This window comes from Eleutherodactylus coqui, chromosome 3 (assembly GCF_035609145.1).
Source record: "Eleutherodactylus coqui strain aEleCoq1 chromosome 3, aEleCoq1.hap1, whole genome shotgun sequence".
NCBI classification, from domain to species: domain Eukaryota; kingdom Metazoa; phylum Chordata; class Amphibia; order Anura; family Eleutherodactylidae; genus Eleutherodactylus; species Eleutherodactylus coqui.
Window position 1 is genome coordinate 77,176,730 of NC_089839.1, and position 25,572 is coordinate 77,202,301.

The 25,572-nt window shown below is 42.6% G+C and overlaps 1 protein-coding gene across 2 annotated transcripts in view; it reads right to left on the bottom strand.

Annotated features, from left to right (window-relative positions):
- KIZ (kizuna centrosomal protein) overlaps positions 1-25,572 on the bottom strand; it is a 130,762-nt gene that overhangs the window by 77,760 nt on the left and 27,430 nt on the right. For both annotated transcript variants that reach the window (XM_066595756.1, XM_066595755.1), the window contains exon 4: positions 4,692-5,337. In XM_066595756.1, coding sequence (XP_066451853.1) covers positions 4,692-5,337 — 646 coding nt within the window. The remainder of the gene's footprint in view (positions 1-4,691; positions 5,338-25,572) is intronic.

The window sequence follows — 25,572 nt, forward strand, 5'->3', positions numbered from 1 at the left end:
TGGACCCATTAATTGTGAGATGAATGTGGGGACGCCAGAAACGTGCCTCTCTCCTAATCCCGCAGCAGTCGGCTGCGATACACCTGGATCAGGAGCTCGGCCTGTGCCCACACCCTGACTAGGGCCTCCGCGTCCTCGCCCGCGTCCTCTAGGCCTACCCCTACCCCTCAGCATGGTGTATTACCAGTAGTGCAGAAACAGAACGCTGTAATTAAATGTGCCGCTTATTGGCCTGTGGTTGGAGGCTGACTTCGCTTACGGAACGCACAGCAGAGCCAGGAAAGAATTTTGCGCAAGCCTGTAGTGAGACGTAGGTGCGTATGACTGAGCTAGTGGTATTCACAGCGCAGAAGCAGTCAAGTGTCCAAAGGCCACTAGTAGGCCTTAAGTATTTTGCTTCTATTTTTTTAAAGGCTGAGCTGAGACAGCAGACAGATACTGTAGGCAGCGTATATATGTATACTGTTTCCCTCTGGACGGGATGACGGCGGTGATGTAACGGGCAACGCAGAGCCAGAAAACAATTTTGCGCAAGCCTGCTGTAACACTTAGCTGCATATTAATTAGGACTACTACCCCCAGCAGAGACGCAGTACACTCAAGACGGTCACAGGCAGCCCAAAGATAGTATTTTTCCCAAATTTGTTTGAAAAAGCCCACTGCCTATATAGACAGTATATCTCTTTCACCTTTCCCACTGTCCCTGCCTCACCATTACTGGCCCTATACTATGTAAAATTACTGCAGACTGAGGACGCAATGCTCTGCATGCCCGATATACAAAAAGAAAAATGTGCAACACTGCTCACAGCAGACTTAACAGTACTGCACACGGTCAGATGTGGCCCTAAGAAGGACCGTTGGGGTTCTTCAAGCCTAAAATAACTCCTAACGCTCTCCCTATAGCAGCAGCAGCATCAGCAGCACTGTCCCTGATCTCTGTCAGAATGCATCTGTGGCGAGCCGCGGGCGGGGCAGATTTAAATACTCCGGTGACACATGATCTCCCCAGCCACTCACTGCAGGGGGGTGGTATAGGGCTGGAACATCACAGGAGGAAGTTGTAATGCCTTCCCTGTTTTTGTATTGGCCAGAAAAGCGCGCTAACGTCTCAGAGATGAAAGTGAAAGTAACTCAAACATCGCGTGGTACTCGTCTCGAGTAACGAGCATCTCGAACACCCTAATACTCGAACGAGCATCAAGCTCGGACGAGTACGTTCGCTCATCTCTAGTAATTATCACCTTCTATTCTTTTTTGGTTATATCTCATCTGGAATACTGTGTCCAGTTCTGGGCACCCCAATTTAAAAAAAAAAACATTGACAAACTGGAGCAAGTTTAGAGAAGAGTTACCAAGATGGTGAGCGATCTACAAACCATGTCCTATGAAAAAAGGTTAAAGGATCTGGGAAGGTTTAGCTTGCCAAAAAGAAGGCTGAGAGGAGACTTCATAGCTGTCTACAAATATCTGAGGGGCCCTCACAGTGCAGAGGGATCAGCCCTATTCTCATTTGCACAAGTAAAGACTATAAACAATGGTATGAAACCTAAGGGGAGAAGATACAGATTAGACTAGAAAAAAACTTTCTGACAGTGGGGGTGATCAATGAGTGGAACGGGTTGCCATGGGAGGTAGCGAGTTCTCTGTTAATGGAAGTCTTCAAACAGAGGCTAGATGGACATCTGTCTGGGATGATTTAGTGAATCATTGATTGAGCAGGGGGTGAGACTCCATGATCCTGAAGCCCCTTCCAACTCTACAATTCTATTATTCTACATAGAATACAGATGGTAATGGCACAGGCTGTAGCTGATCATGTATTGCTGTGCTGATGTATCATGTGATTGATGTAAAAATGAAAGCAACATTAAGATGGTGCCTGATAAGCATCAGACAGGAGGCTGCACCACATGGAAGTTACCGCAATATACAAATGAGAACTCCAGAGTACGACAGGTGAGGGGGGCAGAGATGGAAAAAATGTGTTTTTGCCGGAATGACACTTTAATTTATCCAATACAAGAACTAATCCACAAATCCCAATGAGAAGAGGCCGCACTGACTTATGACAACTCAGTGTCTCATTCACCCACTGGAAGTGATTTCCGATGGATTCTTTGCAAGAGAAAGCAGGACCTATATATGAACTTTGGAATAACACAGTGGCAACTGGAAGGGCAAGAGAGGAAAGTGAGGGAGGGAATATGCTGAGCAATAAAACTTTATAGAGGGGAAGTAAAGTCTACTGTTTTTTTAAAAGCTTATCATTAAAGCCCAATCTTAACACAGGGACAAATTAATTCTTACTATCCACTGAAGAGGAAATGCACCAAAATCTGACCTACAGTGAGGAAATACAACTCAAAGTCTTCTGAGATAGTTGGAAATTTCTTTGGGAGAAATACACATCCTATTACCTCAGACCAAAGCACCTTCTATTGCTTGGAGGTAAATATTAATAAGGGAAGATACCCAGGCCAACATCCATAGACAAACTATAAACTACCTGAAACATCAATGTGAGGTAAATGTCAGGGGCAATGGTGAGGAAGCATGATCTCCTCATGGTTGTACCATTAGTTATGAATTACTCCTTCATGAGGCAGGAGCAATTTTGCTAGTCAAACTGTATTAAAGGGACTATATCACCAGAAATGATTTTCCATTAATTAAAACCAGATAGAGAAACATATTACATTTTTCTAATTTGTTTTTAGTTTCTGATTGTAGAATTTTTTATTCTGCTGTCTACAAGTGACTGTGGGTCCACCATCTTGACTAAGCTACATTTAACAGCATTTAGAAGATATAAATAAATAATATAATCTTGTTATTTTTATAGCGCCAACTTTTTTCACAGTGCTTTAAAGTAATTTATTAATTACCCCCCACCAAGCTGGGTACTCATTTTACTGACCTCGGAAGGATGGAAGGCTGAGTCAGCCTTGAGCCGGCTACCTGAACCAGGCAAAGATGGAACTTGCAACCTTCAGGTCCTTAGCGAGAAATTAGGACTGCATTTCTGCTGCCTGGAACTCTAAGCCACAGGAGACGCTTTACAGCAGCCTCATGGGCCATTCACACAATGGACAGGAGCTGAGCCATTGGCTAGTATGGGAGACTGTTCTAGACATGTTCTGTAACCTGTGCAGGGGCCATTTTGCAGGGAGGAGAGTAGATAATCATAGCTGATCACCTATTGTGGATGGTGGATCCTGTGTTATCTACATATAGGTGTTACCTTTCAGTTTAATCCTGCCTGTGAAAAATACTGATTTTAACTTTTTTTTAAAATACATATTGCAAAAAAAAGTGTAAAAAGAAATCACTACAAATTCTTAACCCCTTAGTGACACCCCATAGTGTCACAAAACTATGCGGTCAAAATATGCAGTTTTCAAAATGGGGTCATTTGTGGGGGCTCTCCATAGTATTGGACGTTCAAGGGCTCTACAAGTTGGCAATGGGGCCTAAAAGGACTTTAAGCAAAATGGCTGTTCTGAAAGCCATTGGCTGTCCCTTTTGTTTTGGGCCCAATTGTACACACAGACATAATATTAGGGCCACAATGGGTATGGTTCTGAACACAGGACAAACAGGGGTATCCATTTTGGGGTCTAAATCCTCATTTTCATGTGCACTATAGAAAATAAACTGTCTTTAAAATGACATATTTGCAAAAATATGAATTTTTATTTTTTCTCCTCTAAATTGTATTAACTTCTGAAAAAAAACTGTGGGGTTAAAATACTCCTGACCCCCCTCAGTGAATACATTATGGGGTGTAGTTTTTAAAACTGGGTCATTTGTGGGGGTATCTATCATTCTGACACCTATGAGCCTTTGCAATCTTGGCTTGGTGCAGGAAAACAAAGTGTTCCTCAAAATGTTAAAAATCAATGTTAAATTTGTACGTCTCCTTCAAATGTGCATTCAGAATAAAGTAAACAGATGGAAATATATATATTATCAAAAATTTGTACAATGTGTACATATTTGAGATATTGCAATTGTACATGTGAAAAAATACAATTTTTTTTCGAAATCTTCCCAATTTTGTTGTTTTTAATAAATATACACAAATTCTATCGGTCTACTTTTACCACCTAAATGACGTACAATATGTGGTGAAAAAACAATGTCAGAATCACTGGGATGTGCAGAACCTTTACAGAGTCATTCTATGTTAAAGTGACACATGTCAGATTTCCAAAATTTGGCCCAGTCATTAAGGTGCAAACAGGCTTGGTCACTAAGGGGTCAAAATAATGTGATGTATACAATAGATCATTTTCGGATGATACCTTCCCTTTAGGCAACTAGCAAAAAAAATCCAACTTTCACCAAGCGGGAAATTGAATATCAGTTCATGGAATAGGGGAATGTATGCAAGATTGGCCAAAGCTTTGTGATGAGATATATAAAAAAAACCAAAAAAAACCCCCCAAACCTTCAGTGTTCAAACAGCTTATATAACACATGTACACGCAATAACGCAATATACTAAATAAAATAATAGGACAACCCCATCCAAGGAACACATTTTAAGCATAAATGTTTCTTCCGCTTTACTTTCGCTCAGAAGATTACTTGCTGCAGACCAAGGACAATAAAGAACATATCAAAGAAAAGGCAAAAAATTGTGTAGGATAATGGAAAAAATAAATATATAAGTAAAGGCATCATACCTGACAGATTTTCACAGGCGCTACGGTTATCTGATGTTTGGTTATTTATGTAATCACAGGCATCAGGTGGAGATCCAGAGGGGCTTGCGTGTGTAAATCTCTCTTCATTAGGAACCAGCCTTTCATACATCAATGAATCTTCCACCTTGTTGCCTGGGCTGTCATTCTGTAAATCCCCTGTTCTGTTCTCTGGACTTAATCTTTTCAGAGTCTGTGAGCTAAGTTGTGCAGATTGCCTGCTTTCAACTAAATGTTTCCTACCACTTTGAGTCTTGTCGATCTCTGCGCGGTGTGTTCTCGCATCCTCAGAAGCAGCGACGGATGTGACCGGCATTTTTTGACTAATCTGGAAGGATGATGTCTCCCCATCTATTTTGTCAGGCTTATTTAAGCACTGAGTATCACTATTAGCTGGTACTACACAGCTGTCTGTCACATTGCTGTTTATTGCTGCCTGTCTGACCGAATGTGGGTCAGAAATAGAAAAGCTCTTTGTGGGCTGGGGAGATTTCCTCTGTGTAAGGCAATGTTCAATGCTTGAGTTGGCTGACATTTGGCGGCCCATGAAGATTGTTGCAGGATGATAGATTCTTCTTGACATGTCTGCGCTTGTGTTAATTTCTGCCTGTCGTGAAACTTGCGGCATCTGGAAAATAGAGGTTGTGCGGCTTTAAGACGGAATTGAATGCACAGAAATTGTTTTCTTATCCCCTTCAAAATGGCATTTTTTCAAAAGCAAGTATTAAAAGGCTTTTAAGATGCTGGATAAAGATTCTATACTGTTGTGTAAAGTACATGGAATTCCAAGTTTCATTTTCTCACCACTAAGAACATATAGAGTCCCGAAGAAATGAATAGAGAATGACTTATTGATTCCTCTACATTAAAATAAATGTCAGCTATGCTTAAGGGCTCCTGCCCACGGATGGATATTTGCTACGGAATTCGCGGCAGGTGTTCGCAGCAAATAGCGCCCGTGGCATGCTATGAGAAATCGATTCTTCCTGCACACTTTCGGAAACCAATGGAGGATTCCACAAGTGGAGGAAAAATTACAGCATGCTCCATTTTTTCGTGGAATCCGTGTGGACGGCTTCCATTGAGGTCAATGAAAGCCATCCGGTCCACGGCCCTTTCGCAGTCACGTTGCGGAAAGATCGCAGATTCCACGTCATTGCTAGGCAATGACGCAGGAATAGCAGACGGTTTTTTAAAAAAAATCTGCATCCGCAGTACAGGAGAAAAGGCAACTAAACAGGTAAGTGCAATGTGAAGGGGGCTCTGCGGTGTACAAGGGGCCTAACTATTCTACACGCTACGTTTTGCCACACTTGAGAAGACTTAGAAATGCAATCATGCCCGTCTTCTAGCACAATCCTATTGGACAAGTTATCTTTGTTTGTGTGGGTATAACAGGATTTTCCTGTGGACATCACTACCCTAATCAGAGAAGTTGAGGTTGAGCCCTGCAGAAAGACTTGCAAAAGCTATAGATGGTGACACCTTTATTTTGCACACCAAACTCACTTTAATTAGAGATCATTGAAAAGCTTGCACACTAGTCATAAAATAATTGCATGGCTAAAGCTGCCCGTATAATAAAACTTTTATTATAGCACATATAGTCATATAGCAGCTGATCAATTGTCCATGGGATTGTTCGTAAGAAGGACCCCAACATGACTGTGAGATTCTTACTCACACTAGGTATTAGGCCCTCTTCACACGGGTGACACGATATGGACAAGAGTAAACGGCAGCGATGTCACATCAGTGGTCCGTGTGATATCGTAGCGGTTTCTCCCGGTGATACCGCGATTTTCTGGCGCTACAAAGTTGCAAGTGATGCTACAAAGTCGCATAAACCGCTTACAAGGATTTTCTGTAGCCCCAGCTGCAGAAAAAAAAATAAAAATACATCACTTTCCCCAGTCCCCAGCAGTTGTCTTCAGCATCTCTTCTGGCTAGGGATTGGAAAATCCCTGCCTCCAGGAAGCGCTGCCTCTGATTGGCTGAGGGCTGTGATGCTTAGATAATCATAGCCAGCGCTTGATGAACCAATCACAGCGATTCACTGTCAGTTGCGACCCGCAGCCAATCAGAGGCAGCGCTTTTTGGAGGTAGACGGTTTCCAATCCCCAGCCAGAAGAGATGCTGAAGACAACTGCCAGGGGCCGGGAAGAAGACGGGCTAGAGCTGACAGCGTTTCCAGGTGATGCATGTTTTTTTTTTTTACTACAGCCAGGGCTTAGTTTAGAGCTTTGACAGTAGGAATTCCTACTGTCAAAGTTGCATCACACCACGCGAAAAACGCGTTTTTGTGTGATGCAATGCAACAGAGAGGAAGGCTCCATAGAGAAACATGGGCTACAAAACCACACAAGTTCTATGCATATCGCGAAACCTGTGAGGTTTTTCATGCAATGTAGCATGCTACAAAACATTGTAAATGTACATGCAATTTGTAGCATTGACGCATCACAAGACAATCATGCAACTTTGTCGCTCGTGTGAACGAGGCCTTAGGGTGGCTTCACACGAGCGTGTTTTTGGGCGTACATAGGTGCGTACATAAGTGCACACCCATGTATGTGCAAAAACACGCGTGAATGCAGGTTCGTGCATTGCCTTCAATGGAGCCGCGACTGTTTCCGGCGGCTCCATTGAAGGCAATGGTCTGCCAGAACCCCTGAATTGTTTTTCAGGGAAGGGCTTTACATATAAGCCCTTCCCCGAAAAAACAAAATTTTAGTGTAAAAAAATAATAATGCACGCATTGTCTTCAATGGAGGCATGGCTGCTGCCGGCGGCCTCATTGAAGACAATGGTCTGCCGGCACCCGGTAATTGTTTTCCAGGGAACAGCTTTAAATATAAGACCTTCCTTAAAAAACAACAATTTTAGTGTTTAAAAAAAAACAAAACTTACCTGTCCGCCGCTGCTGTGTCCCCGCGGGATGAAGAACACATCTGTTGCACGCGGCAGATGTTTCCTTCATCCCCACAGGGAATAAAAAATTCCTTGCTGCACCTGCCACATCTGTGACAGATGCAGCAAAGGAATTCTAAATCCCTGCAGGGAATAAAAATAATTCCCTACCACTGCTGTCACAGATGACAACTGCGGTAGCGGACCAAGCTGCGGGCATCCAGTAATTGTTTTTCAGGGAAAGGCTTTAAATATAACCCCTTCCCTCAAAAAACAAGACAAAATGAAAGACCCTGGTCCTGATCGATCGGGCTAGAAAGGAGGGGACACCATTATGTCTGCTGTCTGTCGACGCCGAAAAAGCGTTCGACAGAATCAGCTGGAAATTCTTAGACGCAACCCTCCGGAAGGTGGGACTTGGCCCTAGAGCAATAGCATGGATAATGGCCCTCTACCATCGCCCCTCGGCACAGGTCAGGGTCAACGGCAAGCTGTCAGCCCCATTTGAGGTCGGGAATGGCACGCGACAGGGGTGTCCCCTATCCCCCACCCTATATATTCTGGTTATGGAGGCACTTGCAAATGCCATCAGGAATAATCCATCAATACGCGGAATACGGAGCAGAAAGGAGGAACATAAACTATCATTATATGCGGACGACCTCCTGCTGTATGTCACCGAGCCCCGGATAGGTTTCCCCAATATCATGCCAGAGGTTGCCACTTTTGGTAAGCTCAGCAACTATAAAGTAAATGTCCAAAAGTCGGTAGTTCTGAATATTACGATCCCACAACAAGAGGCTAGGAACGTAGCCACAGCTCTCCCGTTCCAGTGGGGACGAGACTCAATTAAATATCTAGGGATCCAGATCCCACCCGACCCAACTCAACTATACGAATTAAATTACAAGCCCCTGTTATCAACTCTGAAAAGAGATCTGGAGGGATGGGCAGGAGGGTCACTGTCATGGTTCGGTAGGATGAATGCAGTCAAGATGGATGTCCTCCCACGGCTCCTATACATATTCCAAACCGCACCATGCAACCCCCCGAAAACCTTCTTTGACAGATTAAGAAGTCATATACTTCGCTTTATATGGAGGGGCGGATCTAAAAGGCTTAGCTACAAAAGCCTAACCAAGCCAAAATCCAAAGGGGGGGTAGGCCTCCCTGACATATATCTCTACCATAAAGCCGCAATCGGTACCCTAATACTAGATTTATACCACCACAGGTCAGATAAATTATGGGTGCAAATAGAAGAAGAGAACAACACCCTCTTACCAAAGGGGGCATTCTGGATCCCGAAAGGGGTTAAGGGGGAAAAAGTGGAGACCTCGGCCCTGATGGTCACTCTCCTGGGGGCATGGAGGGGAGGATGCCGAACATCCATTCCGGGTGCCCTCACCCCATTAGCAGGAAACCCGCAGATCCCGGCAACCCTGGACACTCGTAGTCTGGGATTCCTGCCCTCTGGAGCGGAAGCAAGGGTGGGAGAGGTACTGGACGCCCAGGGCCTCCGCGACATGGCGAGCTTACAGGGGAATGGGGGGACTCCCCCGGGCTCATGGATGCAATATCTGCAGGTTCGAAGCTACCTGGGAAAGATAAGACCTGAGCGAGGGTGGAACCTGGATCTCACACCCTTTGAGAGACTGTGTGTCATGGAAGAGGCACCTAGACATACTGTGTCATTATTATATAGTCAAATACTAGAAGAGTGATTAGGTGACCACACCCCCAGGTGGATTACCGCTTGGGAGGAGGCGCTGGGTCGATCCATCCCCGGAGAGCTCTGGAACAAGGCATTCCAATACACCCACAAGATGTCGGTGTCTAGTAGGTTGCAAGAATTGAATTTTAAAATCTTATCAAGGTGGTACATGACACCGGAAAGACTCCACTCTCTCTTTCCAGCGACGTCAGATACTTGCTGGCGATGCCATGGGGAAGTGGGTTCGATGCTACACATATGGTGGGAGTGTCCCATGATTACACCCATATGGCAAGACATGGAGAAGCTATACGAGAAGGTGAGCAGGGAACCATTGTCCCTGACGCCGGAGGCAGCGCTATTGTCCATCCCTCCACCCGGCACCCACTCACTTAAAAAAGGCCTGTTGAAATTTTTCATTATGGCCACAAGACAAGTAATTCCCAGATTCTGGAAACAGGACATCGAAATTCCCAGATGTGCGTGGGTGGGGGCGATGGACGAAATCGAGCGACTAGAGAAACTGAGGACACAGGACGACATAACTAGACACGAGAGCTTTTATCGCACCTGGGCGGTTTGGATAAGCGCACGCAACTCACACTCATTCACTAGGTGGCTGCAGAATGGCAACTATGAGTGACCGTCCCACACCATAAGTGGTAAAGCTAACCAGGGGGTCTAACCTGGAGCACCCCCCGCCCCCTCCCCTTCCCCCTCGATCCCAACCCCCACTTCCTACCCTCCCCTCTGCCCTTGTCTGTCAAGTAATAGAATGTAACAATCATATCTTAGTGGTTTCATAAGTTCTCTTTTAATGGTTACAACAACAAGATGAGAAGTGGAATTCACGACTTTATCAGTTCTTGACATTGTAAAGTTATCTATACATACTGTAAAATCAATAAAATATATTGAAAGAAAAAACAAGACAAAATGGTGATAAAAAATTTTAAAAAATCCATACTCACCTTTCTTCAGCTGCCGATGCTCAGCCGTGTCCAGCCGGCTCCTATCCTGCACTACTGTGAGGAGTATTCAGCAGGCGGGGACTTAAACTCCCCGCCTGCTGAATGGGCTGCCTCTGATTGGCTGAGCACTGTGACCAATCAGAGGCAGCTCTCAGTTATTGAATGACAACTAAGAGCTGCCACTGATTGGTCCCAGCACTCAGCCAATCAGAGGCATCACTCACCCATTTGTGAATGGGTGAGTGAGTGCTGCCTCTGATTGGCTGAGCCCTGGGACCAATCAGAGGCAGCTCTCAGCTATTGAATGAAAGCAAAAAAACTGAATTATATTGAATCAAAAGAAAATCAAGGTAAATGGTGAGAAAGTATTTTTTAAGCCCATTGTAACTTAAGTCCATACTGAGTTTAAGTATCTGTCAAATGGTAATGTGCAGAAGATGTATGATGGAGAGTAAGAAATCCTTGGTGTGCAATTTACCACTCATTAAAGATCCTCAAACCAAAATATTATTGTATATTCTTTTGTGTGACAGTAACCCCCCCCCCCCCCTTCATGATCACATTCTGTTAAAAATAATGAACAGTAAGAGAAGGAAAAGGAGATAGGAAAGGGGAAGTACAGAACAGTGAACGTGTAGATCTCTCGAACCCCCAGTGTGCCATAGCTCAAAATCTTGCAGTTTTGCATATCATAGATTGGGCAAACCCCATTAGCTGCCAGTAAATTATAAGGGTTTAATATTGTATTCATTTATATAGGTGCAGTACCTCTTACCTCACATTCAAAATACCAGGTGGTTGGTTGAAAACAATGTAGAGGTATTTGGTGCTACACAGTTTTGCAAGATGGCCTTGCATGCCAAAGCAGAAGTATGAAACAAGAATTTTTTAATGCCTCGAGGGATAGGCACACTATATGCATTACATGACCAAAGAGAGGCCAGGCTGATGTTAGTGTAATATTATGTCTAGAATATGTTTTAGCAAAAGTGTGAATTAGTTTCCAGAAGAAGTAAATTTGGGGGCATGCCCATAAATAATGTAAGTGGTCCGCAACTGCCTCCCCACATTTAGAACGGGTTGGATCTGAGATATTCTTCACAAAAAAGTTTGTTTTGAGGAAGAGGTATCCTTTCCGAACTATTTTTAGGGTAATTATCCAGTGGGAAAAAGAAGGCAGAAATGTGTGTCTCACTTAATGTCTTGAAGATAAAGGTTGGTGGGATTTGAGGGTCATATATTTGCCAGCTTGCCAGTTCTCGAGGTGTCAAGTCATATTGTAATTGTGGGCGTAAAAACGCATTGAAATTAGTAATTAGGCCCTTTATCGTCATTTGAGAAGGGAGTTTGGCTAGAAGCCTATCAGTCCAGTCATCCTCTGTGACTTTACGGGTTATGCTTCTAGTTTTGCTTTGTAAGTACATGAAATAAAAAGGATGGGAACACACCAATTCAAAAAAGTACATACTTGGCTGAATGAGAGGATTGTTCTAGAATGCACATCAACTAAATATCCTATCATCAAAGTCACACACCAGTTGGGGTTATCACAAAAGGATTGAGCAAGAAAAGCATGAGTAGAAAGCTGCAGTTTGTATCATGGCATCACCCAAGAATACCTAATAGATATAAATAAAATGTATTCCCCCCTTAACCCCACCTCCCTAAATTTGGTCTGCCTTAAAATATGGAACCCAATTCTGTGCTTCTTTCCTGGCCAAATAAATGTACAAAATTGTTTGTTCTAGGGCACGCTCATCCACAGTGGCAAATATAAGGGCAAGACATTGAATAACTATAAGAATCGTGGGAAGGCTATAATTTTGATAAAGTTTGTCTGACCAATAAAAGACAGAGGAAACTTGCCCCATGCTATCAAGTCTTCGCCAAGGGACCTGGAAAAGAGATGCAGATTAGTCCTATACAGATTAGGAGATCTAGTGATTTTAACCCCAACGTAATCCCGTCAAAAGCAATGCCTCCAATTTATCTATATTGATCCTAAAACCCATCAATGCTCCTTTTCCCTCTATTTTAGTAAGCGACATGCCCAAGGCATACTGAGGCAAAAAGTAATAGATCATAATAAACAGTCTTGAGTTTGTGTCTTCCAAACTAGATACCATAAAAAGGTTGGCAGCTCTGTAAATATCATAATAATAGGGGGTATAATAGCAAATTAAATAAGAGAGGTGATATTGAGCATCCTTAATGGATCTCTTTACTCAGCATGATAGGAGGAGATAGTAAGTTATTAACAACAGTTGGGTGGTTGCATTGCTTTGCATATAACCTAAAAATGAAAGAAAAATATCCTCAAAGCCCTATAAGACAATGGGGTGCTGCCAGCAGATCGAAGGCGTTCTCAGCATCTAGGTTGAGAAGCATAGTTGTAGGGAATTTGATTTATTTGGTCAAAACTGATGCCCATAATAGAGTGACATCCATGGGTGAACCTGTATTGTGAGGAAAAAAGTACATAAGGTAAAAAGGTTTATAATGTGCCAGGATTTTTGAAAAAATGTATAGTTTACATTGACCAAGGAAAGTGGGCTACATAAGCTGACAAGTGTCAGGTCTCTGTTAGTTTTCGGTAACACAATTGTGCAGGCCTCATGAAAGTCCACCATACACTCATCCTGTATACTTATTGGGTTTAAGAGATCAACTAAGATGGGGGTAATATGCGGCGGCAGTATATTATAATATTCCACTGCAGACCATCTGGGCCATGTGTCATATTATTGGAAAGATTACCAATGGCCATTTTATTTTGCCGGTAGTGATTGGCAACATTTTTTTTTCTGTTCTCCAGTTAGTCTAGGTAATGCTTATGACATCAGATGGCCTGAGAGTTGTAAGGGTTTGTGGTATATAAGTTGGTATAGTAATTCAGGAAAGCCACTTATATGTCAATGGCAGAGCTTACCAAGCACCCATTTCCCACAGTACGAACTTGGAGAATGGTAGGTTTAGAGTGAGAGGGTTTTCGTTAACAGTGCCAGTAAGCTCCACATCTTACCCCCGCATCTATAGAAATGGTTTCTGGTGAATTCTTGGGCAATTGTAAATGTATCTAATAATCTTTTAGCCTCAAGGTAGACATGCTTATTGTTATCTGTGGGGCTAGGCAGATATGCCCAAAGGCAGTAAGCAGATCAGAGTATAACTTGTGGTATTTTGCATTCCTTCCTCTGGTGGATAAGATATGAAGTAATCATAGATGGAATTCTAAGAACATCCTTTACGCAGCCCTTACAGTCAGAGAATAATCCCTATATACTAACATGACTTTCTTTTCCTTTACTGTTTGGTCACTTAGCTAATGTTGTGTCTCTCCATAATAACAATTGTGGAGCTAATAACCCCATTCTATGATTAAGAGCTACTGTACATATAGCTCACAATGTGCAAGAAGATCTTTCGTTTTTATCTCTGCCAGTATATGTTGTGGACATCCTAATACCATAAAAACTTAATCCGAGTTCTGGAGGACACATTTATATCCATTCTCCGCTGCACCAATATTGCTTTCTGTTAAAGAGGATTTGTTGGCTCCCGTGACATGTCAGTTTTAGTAAATAGTTGTATAGTACATGAAATAAGAATTCTGGATCACTTTTTTGGGTCAGGAATGACTCATTCCTCTATTAGTCCTAGGAACGTATGAATACACTGACAACTTAAGACACATAATACACTGCACTTAGGCCCTTACCATCAATCGTGCAATTGCTAAAACCAATCACAATGCCTCACACATAAAACTACTGGGCCCCATTGCAAAATCTGTAACAGGGCTACCTACTTATATTATGCCCTTTTTCATACCTTGTGGCAGAGGGGCTTTGGGCCCATAAAGGCACCAGGGCCAGGTGTAATTGATACCTCTGCATTTATAATAGCTATGCCATTGGTTGCAAGTAGCAGGATAACAAATATATCTGTTTTGGTATTGTTTCTAGACTTTTTTATATCTAAAAAAATTAATTTTTTCTTATACTTTTTTTTCATAGCGTATGTTTAAATATTTTTTTAACTGTAATGTAATGTCTGTGTAATATATACAACAAATCATTGCCTGTGCCTATAAAATCAGCATCTGTTAGGTCATATCTAAAGGGGTGCCCTAACTTGCATTATTGCTGGATGCTTCGAGTGTCTTTGTTAGGACCTAAGTTGCTTGTATAGAAAGAAAAAATAATAATCAGCCCTGGCAACCACAATGTCAGGACTGATGTGGCAGCACTGCAAAGAGTATTGATAGAACATCAAGGGAATGTGTCATCAGAAAATGATCTATTGCTTCAATCCAGTTTCTACGCTAAATCTATTTTTTAATTTTAGTGGCGTTGTTATTCATTTTCTTCTCAGCAAAGACCACAGAGCATGCCTTCAATATTTGCCAAGTCAGTTATCTCTAGACTTGGCAAGTATTGTAGGCAAGACTTGTAAGCAAGTCTTCGGATCTTATGGCCCATGAGGCTGCTGTTAACACATATCTCTGAATGCAGTTAACTGCAGCTCAAGCAAGATGACAGCTTCAGAAAATATAGCCACAGAATTTCAAAAAGTCTTCAATCAGAAAATAAAAACAGATTGGAAAAAAGAATGTGTGTCATTATAGTTTCTTTCTCCAGTGCATTCACTGAGAAAGATTAAATGCCAGGTGAAATGCAGAGTCTAACCCAGGAAAAAGTGCAGAGCTGCCTTAAAATGATTCAAATAGACAAATTGCCGGGTCCTGATGGCATACACCCCCAGGTACTAAGAGAATTAAGTAATGTGGTAGACAGATCGCAGTTTCTTATATTTAAAGGGGTTGTCCCGCGCCGAAACGGGTTTTTTTTTTTTTCAACCCCCCCCCCCCCGTTCGGCGCGAGACAACCCCGATGCAGGGACCTAAAGAAAAAACCGGACAGCGCTTACCTGAATCCCCGCGCTCCGGTGACTTCTTACTTACCGGCTGAAGATGGCCGCCGGCATCTTCTCCCCTCGGTGGACCGCAGGGCTTCTGTGCGGTCCATTGCCGATTCCAGCCTCCTGATTGGCTGGAATCGGCACGTGACGGGGCGGAGCTACACGGAGCTACACGGAGCCCCATTGAAGAAAGCAGAAGACCCGGACTGCGCAAGCGCGGCTAATTTGGCCATCAGACGGCGAAAATTAGTCGGCTCCATGGGAACGAGGACGCTAGCAACGGAGCAGGTAAGTATAAAACTTTTTATAACTTCTGTATGGCTCATAATTAATGCACAATGTACATTAGAAAGTGCATTAATATGGCCATACAGAAGTGTATAGACCCACTTGCTGCCTCGGGACAACCCCTTTAAGGACTCTATAGTTATGGGGTCTGTTCCACCGGATTGGCGCATAGTAAATGCGGTGCCAATATTCAAAAAAGGGTCAAAGAGTAAACCTGGAAACTACAGACTGGTAAGTCTTACTTCTATTGTGCGTAAAATGTTTGAAGGGTTTCTAAGAGATGCTATCCTGGAGGACCTCAAGGAAAATAGCTGTATAAACTCCATATCAGCATGGGTTTATGAAGGACTGTTTCTGTCAAACCAATCTGATTAGAGGTAAGTTCTAGACTGGACTGGGGAGAATCATTAGCTCTCATATCCTGACTTTTTCAAAGTGTTTGATATTGTGCTGCATAAAGGGCTGGTATATAAAATGAGAATGCTTGGTCTGGACGAGAATGTATGTAAGTGGGTAAGTAACAGACTCAGTGATAGAAAGCAGAGGGGGGTTATTAATGGTACATACTCTGTTTGGGTCACCGTTACTAGTCGGGTACAACAGGGGTTGGTTTTGGGCCATATTCTTTTTAATATATTTATTATTGACATGGTAGAAGTAAAATAGGAATATTTGCAGATTATACAAATCTATGCAAAGTAATTAACACAAAAGAGGACAGAACGCAATTACAAATAGATCTGTATCAGTTGGGGGCTTGAGCAGAAAAGTGGCAAATGAGCTTTAACAGTGATAAATGTACAGTTCTGCACATGGGCAGAGGAAAAACATGTCACCATTACACATTAATTTGGAAACTACTGGGAAACATGGAAAAGGACTTGGGGATTTTAGTTAACGGTAAACTCAATGGGAGCAGCCAGTGTCAGGCAGCTGCTGTCAAGGCAAATATTAAAAAGGGTTGCATTAAAAGAGGTCTAGGGGCACATGATGAGAACATTGTTCTTCCTTTGTACAACTCACTGGTCAGACCACACATGGAATATTGTGAACCGTTTTGAGCATTGGTACTCGAAAAGGGCATATCAGAGCTTGAGCGGGTACAAAGACGGGCAACTAAGTTAATAAGTTATCGAAATTGGGGTTATTTAGTCTAGAAAAAAGATGGCTGAGGGGCGACCAAATAACTATGTATAAATATATCAGGAGACAATACAGAGATCTCTCCCATCATCTATTTATACCCAGGACCGTGACTGTGACAGGTCGGTGCCCTCTATGTCTAGAGGAAAGAAAGTTTCTGCACTGACATAGAAGGGGGTTCTTTACTGTAAGAGCAGTGAGACTGTGGAACTCTCTGCCTGAGGATGTGGTGATGGCGAATTCGATAAAAGAGTTTAGGAGGCACCTGGACGCCTTTCTTGAGTGTGATACTACATGTTACAGCCACTGAAGGGAGGGACGATGATCCAGAGATTATTCTGATTGCTGAAATGGAGTTGGGAAGGTAGAATTTTTCCTAAAATGAGGAAAATTGGCTCCTACCTCATTGAACAAAATTGCAGGATAATGGCCTGAACTGGATTGATAGATCTTTTTTCAGCCTAATATACCATGTTACTGTATTGTCTGGTCTTAAAGGCGTTGTCCGGTTGTAAACTATTGATGGCCTATTGGCAGGGTAGGTCATCAATAGTAGTTCATCAGGGGTTCAATTCTGCAGCTAGGTCATCAGTAGTTTACAATTGGACAATCCTTTAAATTAGTAATATATATAATATATGTGTGTGTGTCACATTTTATTTGAAGGGGTTTTCTCATGAAATATTCTTATCCCCTATACACAAGAAAGGGGTTAACTGTCTTATCAGTGGTGTTCTTACTGCTGTGATTTCAACCAATTAGGAGAACCAGGGTCCTGAGTGTCCCCAAATGAATGTAGCAGTGATCACACACTACTGTTCCATTCATCTCAATGGGATTACCAGAAATAGCTGAGCACTTGTACTCAGCTATCTTCGGCAGTCCCATTTAAACAAATAGAACAGTATCTAATTATACACATTATATATATATATACACACACACACACAGCACATCTTAGCCTAATGTGGTGCAGTTTGTCATCAAAACAACTCTGCCCTCATGTGTATGCATTATGTAACTACACGTTGTGCCTCACAGTCATTCATCATCACCATAGCATCTACAGGGTGGGCCAAGGAAAAGTAACTTAGCACAACACTCTTATGAAAGCCTAAAAGAAAGTATGTCTTAGTTGCTCATCGCAACCAATCACAGTGCTGCTTACATTTCTTATACAGTGGCGGTAAAATGAAAGCTGCACTGCGATTAGTTATTATGGGCAACAAAGATTTTCTTTTAGACAGCTTTCAGAAGAGTGTGGAGCCGGGCTAATTTTCCATGGCCACTCTGTAGAACAAACTTCATTGGAATGTTGTTTACACGCAAGTATTTTAATTAGATGCGCTGAGCATAATAAAAAAGTCTGTGGAGACTTTTTGAAAATTCTATCAGATTCTTAACAAGTAGGCCATTGGGGTAATACACAAAGAGACCTCCATGTTGGTTTGTCCTGAGTATTTTGTGCATTATGACTAGTATTCCTAATTCCACTGAATAACCTTCCCGAGCATGGATAATATTATGTATAGATTGCAGTCACTGTCCTCAGTCAGGCCTTCTAGTAGTGCATAATAAAGAAAAGATAAATTAGTTAGCATTGCCTATGGGCCAAAGTAGTGCCCTCTTGCTTACCCTTAATAAGGCGGCCTGCACATGGCAAAGCCGAATTCTGCATGAGGGAGCCCATAGCGAAATCCGACCCTGACAGCAGCGGCATCCGTGCATACCTGCCTTTTCTCCTCTTCATCTGTACTGCGGATGGACCCAGCAGCTCGCTATGGATCATGCGCAGTACAAATTTTTTTCTTCACATTTTTTTTCCCTGCACAAGAGCCTTGTGTGGCGCAGAGTGTTAAGGCAGCAGACATGCAGTTCTAAGCTCTCGCTCGTGACCTGAAGATTGAGAATTCAATCCCCACATGGTTCAGGTAGCCGGTTCAAGGTTGACACAGCTTCCATCCTTCTGAGGTCAGTGAAATTAGTACCCAGCTTGGTGGGAGGGTAATAAATAAAATTGCCTGAAAGTGCTACGGAATAAGTTGGCGCTATACAAACAACAAGATTTATTTGTTTATTTATTTATTTAAAAGAAATCATCAACTCGCCGCACTCTGATTTCCTGGTGAGCCTGTGATAGGAGGGAGAAAGCAGCAGCCTGAACCAGGGATAAGACTGGGGGCGTGTCCCTCTAAACCAATGATAAGAGAGGCGGTATCACAGACTACCTCAGACTCCCTTGTAGGCATTGCAGATAAACTGTAGTCACAGCTCTGCCCTACTAGGGCAGAGCTAGAAAAAAAGACAATTAGAAAGCACTGGGGACAATAAATAGAAAGCACACATCCCCTATAGATAGTGACATATATACACGTTTTTGAGCACAAGACTGAACAGTCCCTTTAAATCATTCTAATTGCTTGTACTCAGATATGACAAGTCCTCTTTTAACTTCGCTGTCAGAAAAAAATAGAAGCAATAGGCAGGACTTGGAGCACACATTTCCACCATGCCCTCCTATCACCCTAAAAGGTTTTCTGTCCCCATAATTCCCCTTTCATAAACATTTCCTTTCATTATGCACCGATCAAGGCAATCTCCTTGAATGTGTTCAGAAACATTCTAAGCCTCCCAAAAGTCAGCCAAACTTTTGACAGTCACAAAGAAAGAAATACGCATAGACAACTGAAGTAACAACTTCCAGCAAACTCACATTTATGCCAACTAAAATACTAAAGAGGGAGGAAAAAAAAAAGAGAGGAAAACTCAAACCTTATTCCTGCTTTAAAAAAAAAAAAATGTATGGCCTCTGTTTCTTTTCTGATAAGAGTCTTAAATACCAAACAGTTAACTGCACAATAACATTCACTGGCAGCTCGGCTGCCTGCTTGGCAGATATATAAAGCAGGTAAAAAGAGGAAAAGGTAATTTCTTGGCTGAATGATTCCATCGGTAGCTATAGGGCAAACTAGAAAGTCTTTCAGTAAAGTAGCAGTAGATTCTTCTATCAATCTGCAGCACACATACTCTTCCAAGGGGATGCATTAAATATGAAAATCATATCCTGTTATCATCTGTTTCCAGCTTTCAGCCCAGTAAGCTTTTCTTAATGAATGCCGCAGCCTAAGGGACAAGCACGCTGTTGGCTCCTCTGAATAATGGAGAGATGTTACCAGTTCTGCTTATTACAATATTGACTTGCTGAGGGGGATTCACGCAGTCACAAGTGACTACACTTGCCAGCATGCTCCAAGTTATTACGCCATGTTTTTAGACATTTCATCTGAAAGAGCTTTGCTGGTTTTTTTTTTTAAAGTGAAGAAAGAAGCAATGGCCTTGAACGGCATCATTTATATGGAGATAGTAGGAGGGATTAGAAGCCTGCATTACTACAGATACATAACCGAATACATTTGAGCATTTTCCGTCAGACTTTTTTTTTTCTCTTCTGTCAGTCCTGGAGATATGTAATCGGCTTCCTCTCCTTTGTAAAAAAAAGAGGGGGAATAAAAGTACACAACAAACAAATCGAATTGCTGCATTCTGTCGTGCTTCGTGGCATGGCATAATGATATTTAGCAATGTGTGTTCATAACACAAATAAGCCAGATCATGGCAAATATGGTAACCAAGCCAAGACCCACTATTCAAAGCCCATTAACGACGAGAAATATGCTCTGTGGATTACCACATTCATTCTACTTACTAGTAACTCAAGTTGGAAAGTAGAAATGCTTTAGTCTTTAATAGGTTTTTCCTATTAACCCAAGATGAAATAGGGAATCGCTTAATCATAAAAAGTAATGCATAATCTACACCAAATATGTCATTATATTAATGCAAACAAACTAGATAGCAGCCCTTTGCAAGAGCTACGACATATGTGAACATGTAATACTTGCATTATTTTAAGTTGCATCATTGCTATATCTACTATACATATCAATTTAAGGTTCTTAGCCCACATTTTGATCAAACACTGTGTCACCACTTGGTAAGACAAGGCCACCTCTTCAGATGGGTCCCTAACTGAACAGTGTACAATAGGAGGTTTACCAGTCTCCTGGTACTGCAATATATGGCCTGGTGGTATATTGCAACCTGGCTGAGGAGTGTTTTATTTATTAATAGAAAAAAAATATTATATACAATGTTTTTTAATTAATTAAAAAAACGCTCCTCAACCAGGTTGCAATACACCAACAGGCTATATATATATATATATATATATATATATATATATATATATATATATATATATATATATATATATATATACACACATACACACACACATATATATACACACACTCACACACACAGGGGGTGGACAAAAAAACGAACCCCATGGGATATTGATCATTAGTGATGAACTGCCCTTTTGACCCCTGAGATCTTTCCCCCCAAATTTGTCATTATTTCACCTCTTGCCCTGCTCTGGGTGGTTTTGGGAGCCAGCTACTGAGTGGCTCAAACCCCTGGCCAATGAAACCTTGTTGTTCTGGTAGTTCTTCACTTTTGCCCAGCAGCATCTTTGTCATATTAACACCACTTAAAATCAGTCTCTACATGTCTTATTGAAATACGATTTATAATCCGATGTAACTTAAGGCATGCATTTCGTACAGTGTTTCTATTTTTTGTCCATGCCCTATATATATTTTTCCAGATCTGGCCAACAAGCTAGACACTTTGGTAATTGACAAGGGCAAGAAGACAGCAGTGGTAATAGATGTAGGGGTAACCAAGTGACAGCAACTTTAAGAAGAGGGAGTATGAGAAACTGGATAGGAGTACTTGGGGCTAGATAGAAACACAGACTAGGGGATAACTTGCTAATCGTGGGGGTCTCACTGCTGAGACCCCAGTTGATCTCGAAAATGAGCTTCCCATATCCCCCATTCTCCTCATTGTACGGTTACTGAACCCCAAATAGTAAGGAGCAGACTGAATGGAGCACTGATCGTGCAAGTGCGCTGATGGTCCATTTACTTTCAATGAAGCAGCAGAGAAACCTTAGCGGTAAGCGCTCGGGTATTTCTGTCAGCTCCATTGAAATTAATGGAGTGCTGACTGCACATGTTCAGCCAACACTGTATTCATTCTGTTGTCACTACAGGAGGAGAAGCGACCTCCATTCTTGACATTATCAGGGGTCTAAGCAGTAAAGCCCCTACCAATCAGCAAGTTATCTGCTACCCTGTGGATAACGTGTAATCTTGGCACAACCCCTTCCCCAGTATTCACATTAAGTCCTCCTCCCCACTTCACCCCATAATGTACCCTGCTCCTCTTTCCACCAGAATTCACAGCAGTGTCTCCTCAATTTTCTTCTAGTGGCCATAGCCGAACTTCAACCCCTTCCAAAAAGTACGTACAGGACAGCCCTCTTACCCTCTGTAACCAAAACAAGACCGTCACTTTCCACATGCAGTCACTATAGTGTCGAACAACCTTTACTGCAGTGCACTCCTCCCTGTTAGTATGTGACAGCTACCATGAGATTCCTATGCCCACCAGGAGAACATAGCAACCAGAGTTCAAATCTAACTTTTTGAGTAGAAGGATGGAAATAAAAGAAGTGTTTTTATGCACCAGAACCTGTGTGTTTCAATTCCTCACAATTCTTTACATTTCTGCTTCCTGAATAAAAAAACATGCACTTAGGGCCTATTTACATGAGTGGATCATCTGCCTGTAACAAGCAGTGTTTGACGAGATAGCAAGTTGATTGGAGCTCGTTTACCTTTGTTAAAATGTAACAATCATCATGAGCATGTTCGGATTTACAGTCCTTCCCATACAGATTACATTATTGCCAGCAGCACATCTCCTGTTCACACAAGGGCATGTGCTGCCGACAAGCGATGATTTTTATGTCCTCATAAAAGATGCAATCATGGTATTTCGGGTGATTAGCACCCAACGTAAAAGGGCTCTAAAGGGGTTGAGTGCTGTTGTGATTTCAGTCCATACTAGGCACAGCACTGGGCATCTATAGCGGCTGTGTCTGAAATTGCAGCTTGGTCCCATGGCTCTCAGACCATGTGATCGATGTGTGAGATGTCACAGGCCTTTTATATCAAATGATCGCCTTGGATCTCGAATAGCAGACACCGCCGATCAACTATTGATGAAGTATAAAGATTTTTACATGGAACAATTATTGTTCAAAAAAACCCCACACAAACGCGTAAAAATTAAAGATAATTATCGTTCAGTGTAAACTTTTCATTTATTTTTGTAAATACAGAAGAACTGCAACGGAAATATGTACTATTAGGGTGGGTTCACACGAGCGTGTTTTGGTGCGTACTTAGGTGCGTACATACATCCACACATAGGTACGAGCAAAAACACGCGTGAACACAGCTGCGTGCTTGTTGTCAATGGAGCCGTGGCTGCTGCCGGTGGCTCCATTGAAAACATTGCTCTGCCGGCCCCCTGCATTCTTTTTCAGGGAAGGGCTTTACATATAAGCACTTCCCTGAAAAAGAAACATTTTAGTGCAAAACAAAAAAAAAAATAAAAAACTTACCCCTCCGCCACTGCTGTGACCCCCGCGGGCATGAAGAACACATCTGCCGCATGCGGCAGATGTCTCCTTCACCCCCGCTAGTTAAAAGAATTTCCTGCTGCTACATCTGCCACATCTGTGGCAGATGCAGCAAAGGGAATTCTTCAATTCTCCACCGCAGCTGTCACACATGACAGCTGCGATAGAGGATCCTGCTGCCGACATCCCGTTTATGGCTTTTCAGGGAAGGGCTTAATAAGCCCTTCCCTGAAAAGCCATTTAAAATAGTGCAAAAAAAACAAAAAAAAAAAACAATACTCACCTCCCTTTAGCTGCCAGGTCTCAGCCGCGACTTCTGGCGCTGTCCCCACCTTTGTAGTTCTGAGCCAATCACAATCAGAGCTACCAGCAGGCGGGGATTTTTAAATCCCCAGCTGCTGATAGCTCAGCAGCGCTACAGAGCCGGGGACAGCGGCAGAAGTCAACGCTGAGCCCCAGCAGCTGTCAATGGCTTTTCAGGGAAGGGCTTCATATAAGCTTTGAATATAAGCCCTTTCCTGAAAATCAAGTAAAATGGTTTAAAAAAACAAAAAAATAGATACTCACCTCCCTTCAGCTGCTGGGGCACAGCCATGTCTTCTCCTGCTGTCCCCTGCACTTTGGTGCTGATCTATCAGCAGCCAGACATTTAAAATCCCCGCTTGCTGAAAGAGCTGAATGTGATTGGCTGAGGTGCTCAGCCAATCACAGGCAGCTCTCACCTGTCATTCATTCGGGGAGAGCTGCCTGTGATTGGTTGAACACCTCAGCCAATCACATTCAGCTCTTTCAGCAGGCGGGGATTTAAAATCCCCGCCTGCTGATAGATCAGCACCACAGTGCAGGGGACAGCAGGAAAAGACATGGCTGAGCCCAGCTGAAGGGAGGTGAGTATCTATTTTTTTTTGTTTTTTAAATCACTTTTACTTGATTTTCAGGGAAGGGCTTATATGTAAAGCTCTTCCCTGAAAAACAATTCAGGTGTGCTAGCAGACCATTATCTTCAATGGAGCCGCCAGCAGCAGCGGCTCCATTGAAGAGAATGGCTGCATTTTTTTTTTTTTTTACACCAAAATTTTTCTTTTTCAGGGAAGAGCCTATATGTAAAGCTCTTCCCTGAAAAACAATTCAGTGGAGCCAGTAGACCATTGTCTTCAATGGAGCCGCCAACAGCTACAGCGGCTCCATTGAAGTGAATGGCTGCATTTTTTTTTTTACACCAAAATTTTTCCTTTTCAGGGAAGAGCCTATATGTAAAAAGCTCTTCCCTGAAACACAATTCAGGTGTGCCAGCAGAACATTGTCTTCAATGGAACCGCCGGCAGCAGCAGCGGCTCCATTGAAGAGAATGCCTGCAATTTTCTTTTTTTTTACACTAAAATCTTTCTTTTTCAGGGAAGGGCTTATATGTAAAGCCCTTCCCTGAAAAAGAATGCAGGGAGCCAGCAGACCATTGTTTTCAATGGAGCAGCCGGCAGCAGCCGCGGCTCCATTGAAAACAATGCATGCATTCCCTATGGTGCACGCATGTCCTATCTTTGCAGGCATGCACCTGTAAAACACGGACAAGTGAACACACCATAGGGAATGCATTGTTGTAAATACAAGCGTGTTTTTGTGCGTGCGTATGCACGCACCAAAACACGCTCGTGTGAACCCACCCTTAAAGTGAATGGAAATAAAGCAAATCATGTTCACACAGCATGTTCTATTTTACCAAGGAATCCGCAACATAGAGTATTGTTCTCTATGGTCACAGATATACCCGCAGCCCATACGCAATTGTATTGTGTATGGACTGCTGGTATCTGCACCTTTGTAAGGCGACGGGGTGGCAAATATAAACAAAAAAAATTGTGTACTGTGCATGACCACTTGCATAAGTACAGAGTCACACGCAGTACATTACGTGGTGGTACGCAGGGTCACAGCTGGGTTGACAGATGGAAACCGCTGAGGGCCGCTGCAAGCCGGTTCCGCTAAGGGTCGTGTGATGAAAAAGAATAAACATGGCCCTAATTTGGCACAGACAAAAATATATGCATTTCTACTTTTGAAATATTAGGCTTCTCCACAATTGTAATCGGGCTGCCAACCTCTTTAAAGGGGTATTCCCATCTCCGCGTTTTCTGGCTGAGATGAGAAACCCATGGCTAATTTCCCAACCACCTTGCTGGGTGTCAGGGAAACATTCGTGGTGGCAGCCTTATGTTGTTTCTGTAACTCCCATTGAAGTGAATGGGTGATACGTAGACAATGTAGCACAGCGTTGATGGCAATGCCCCTTTAAGGCCTCTGTACATTGAAAAAAAGTTTTTAAACCACCAACCTCCAATTAATTGTTTAAAATACCTTTCGCAA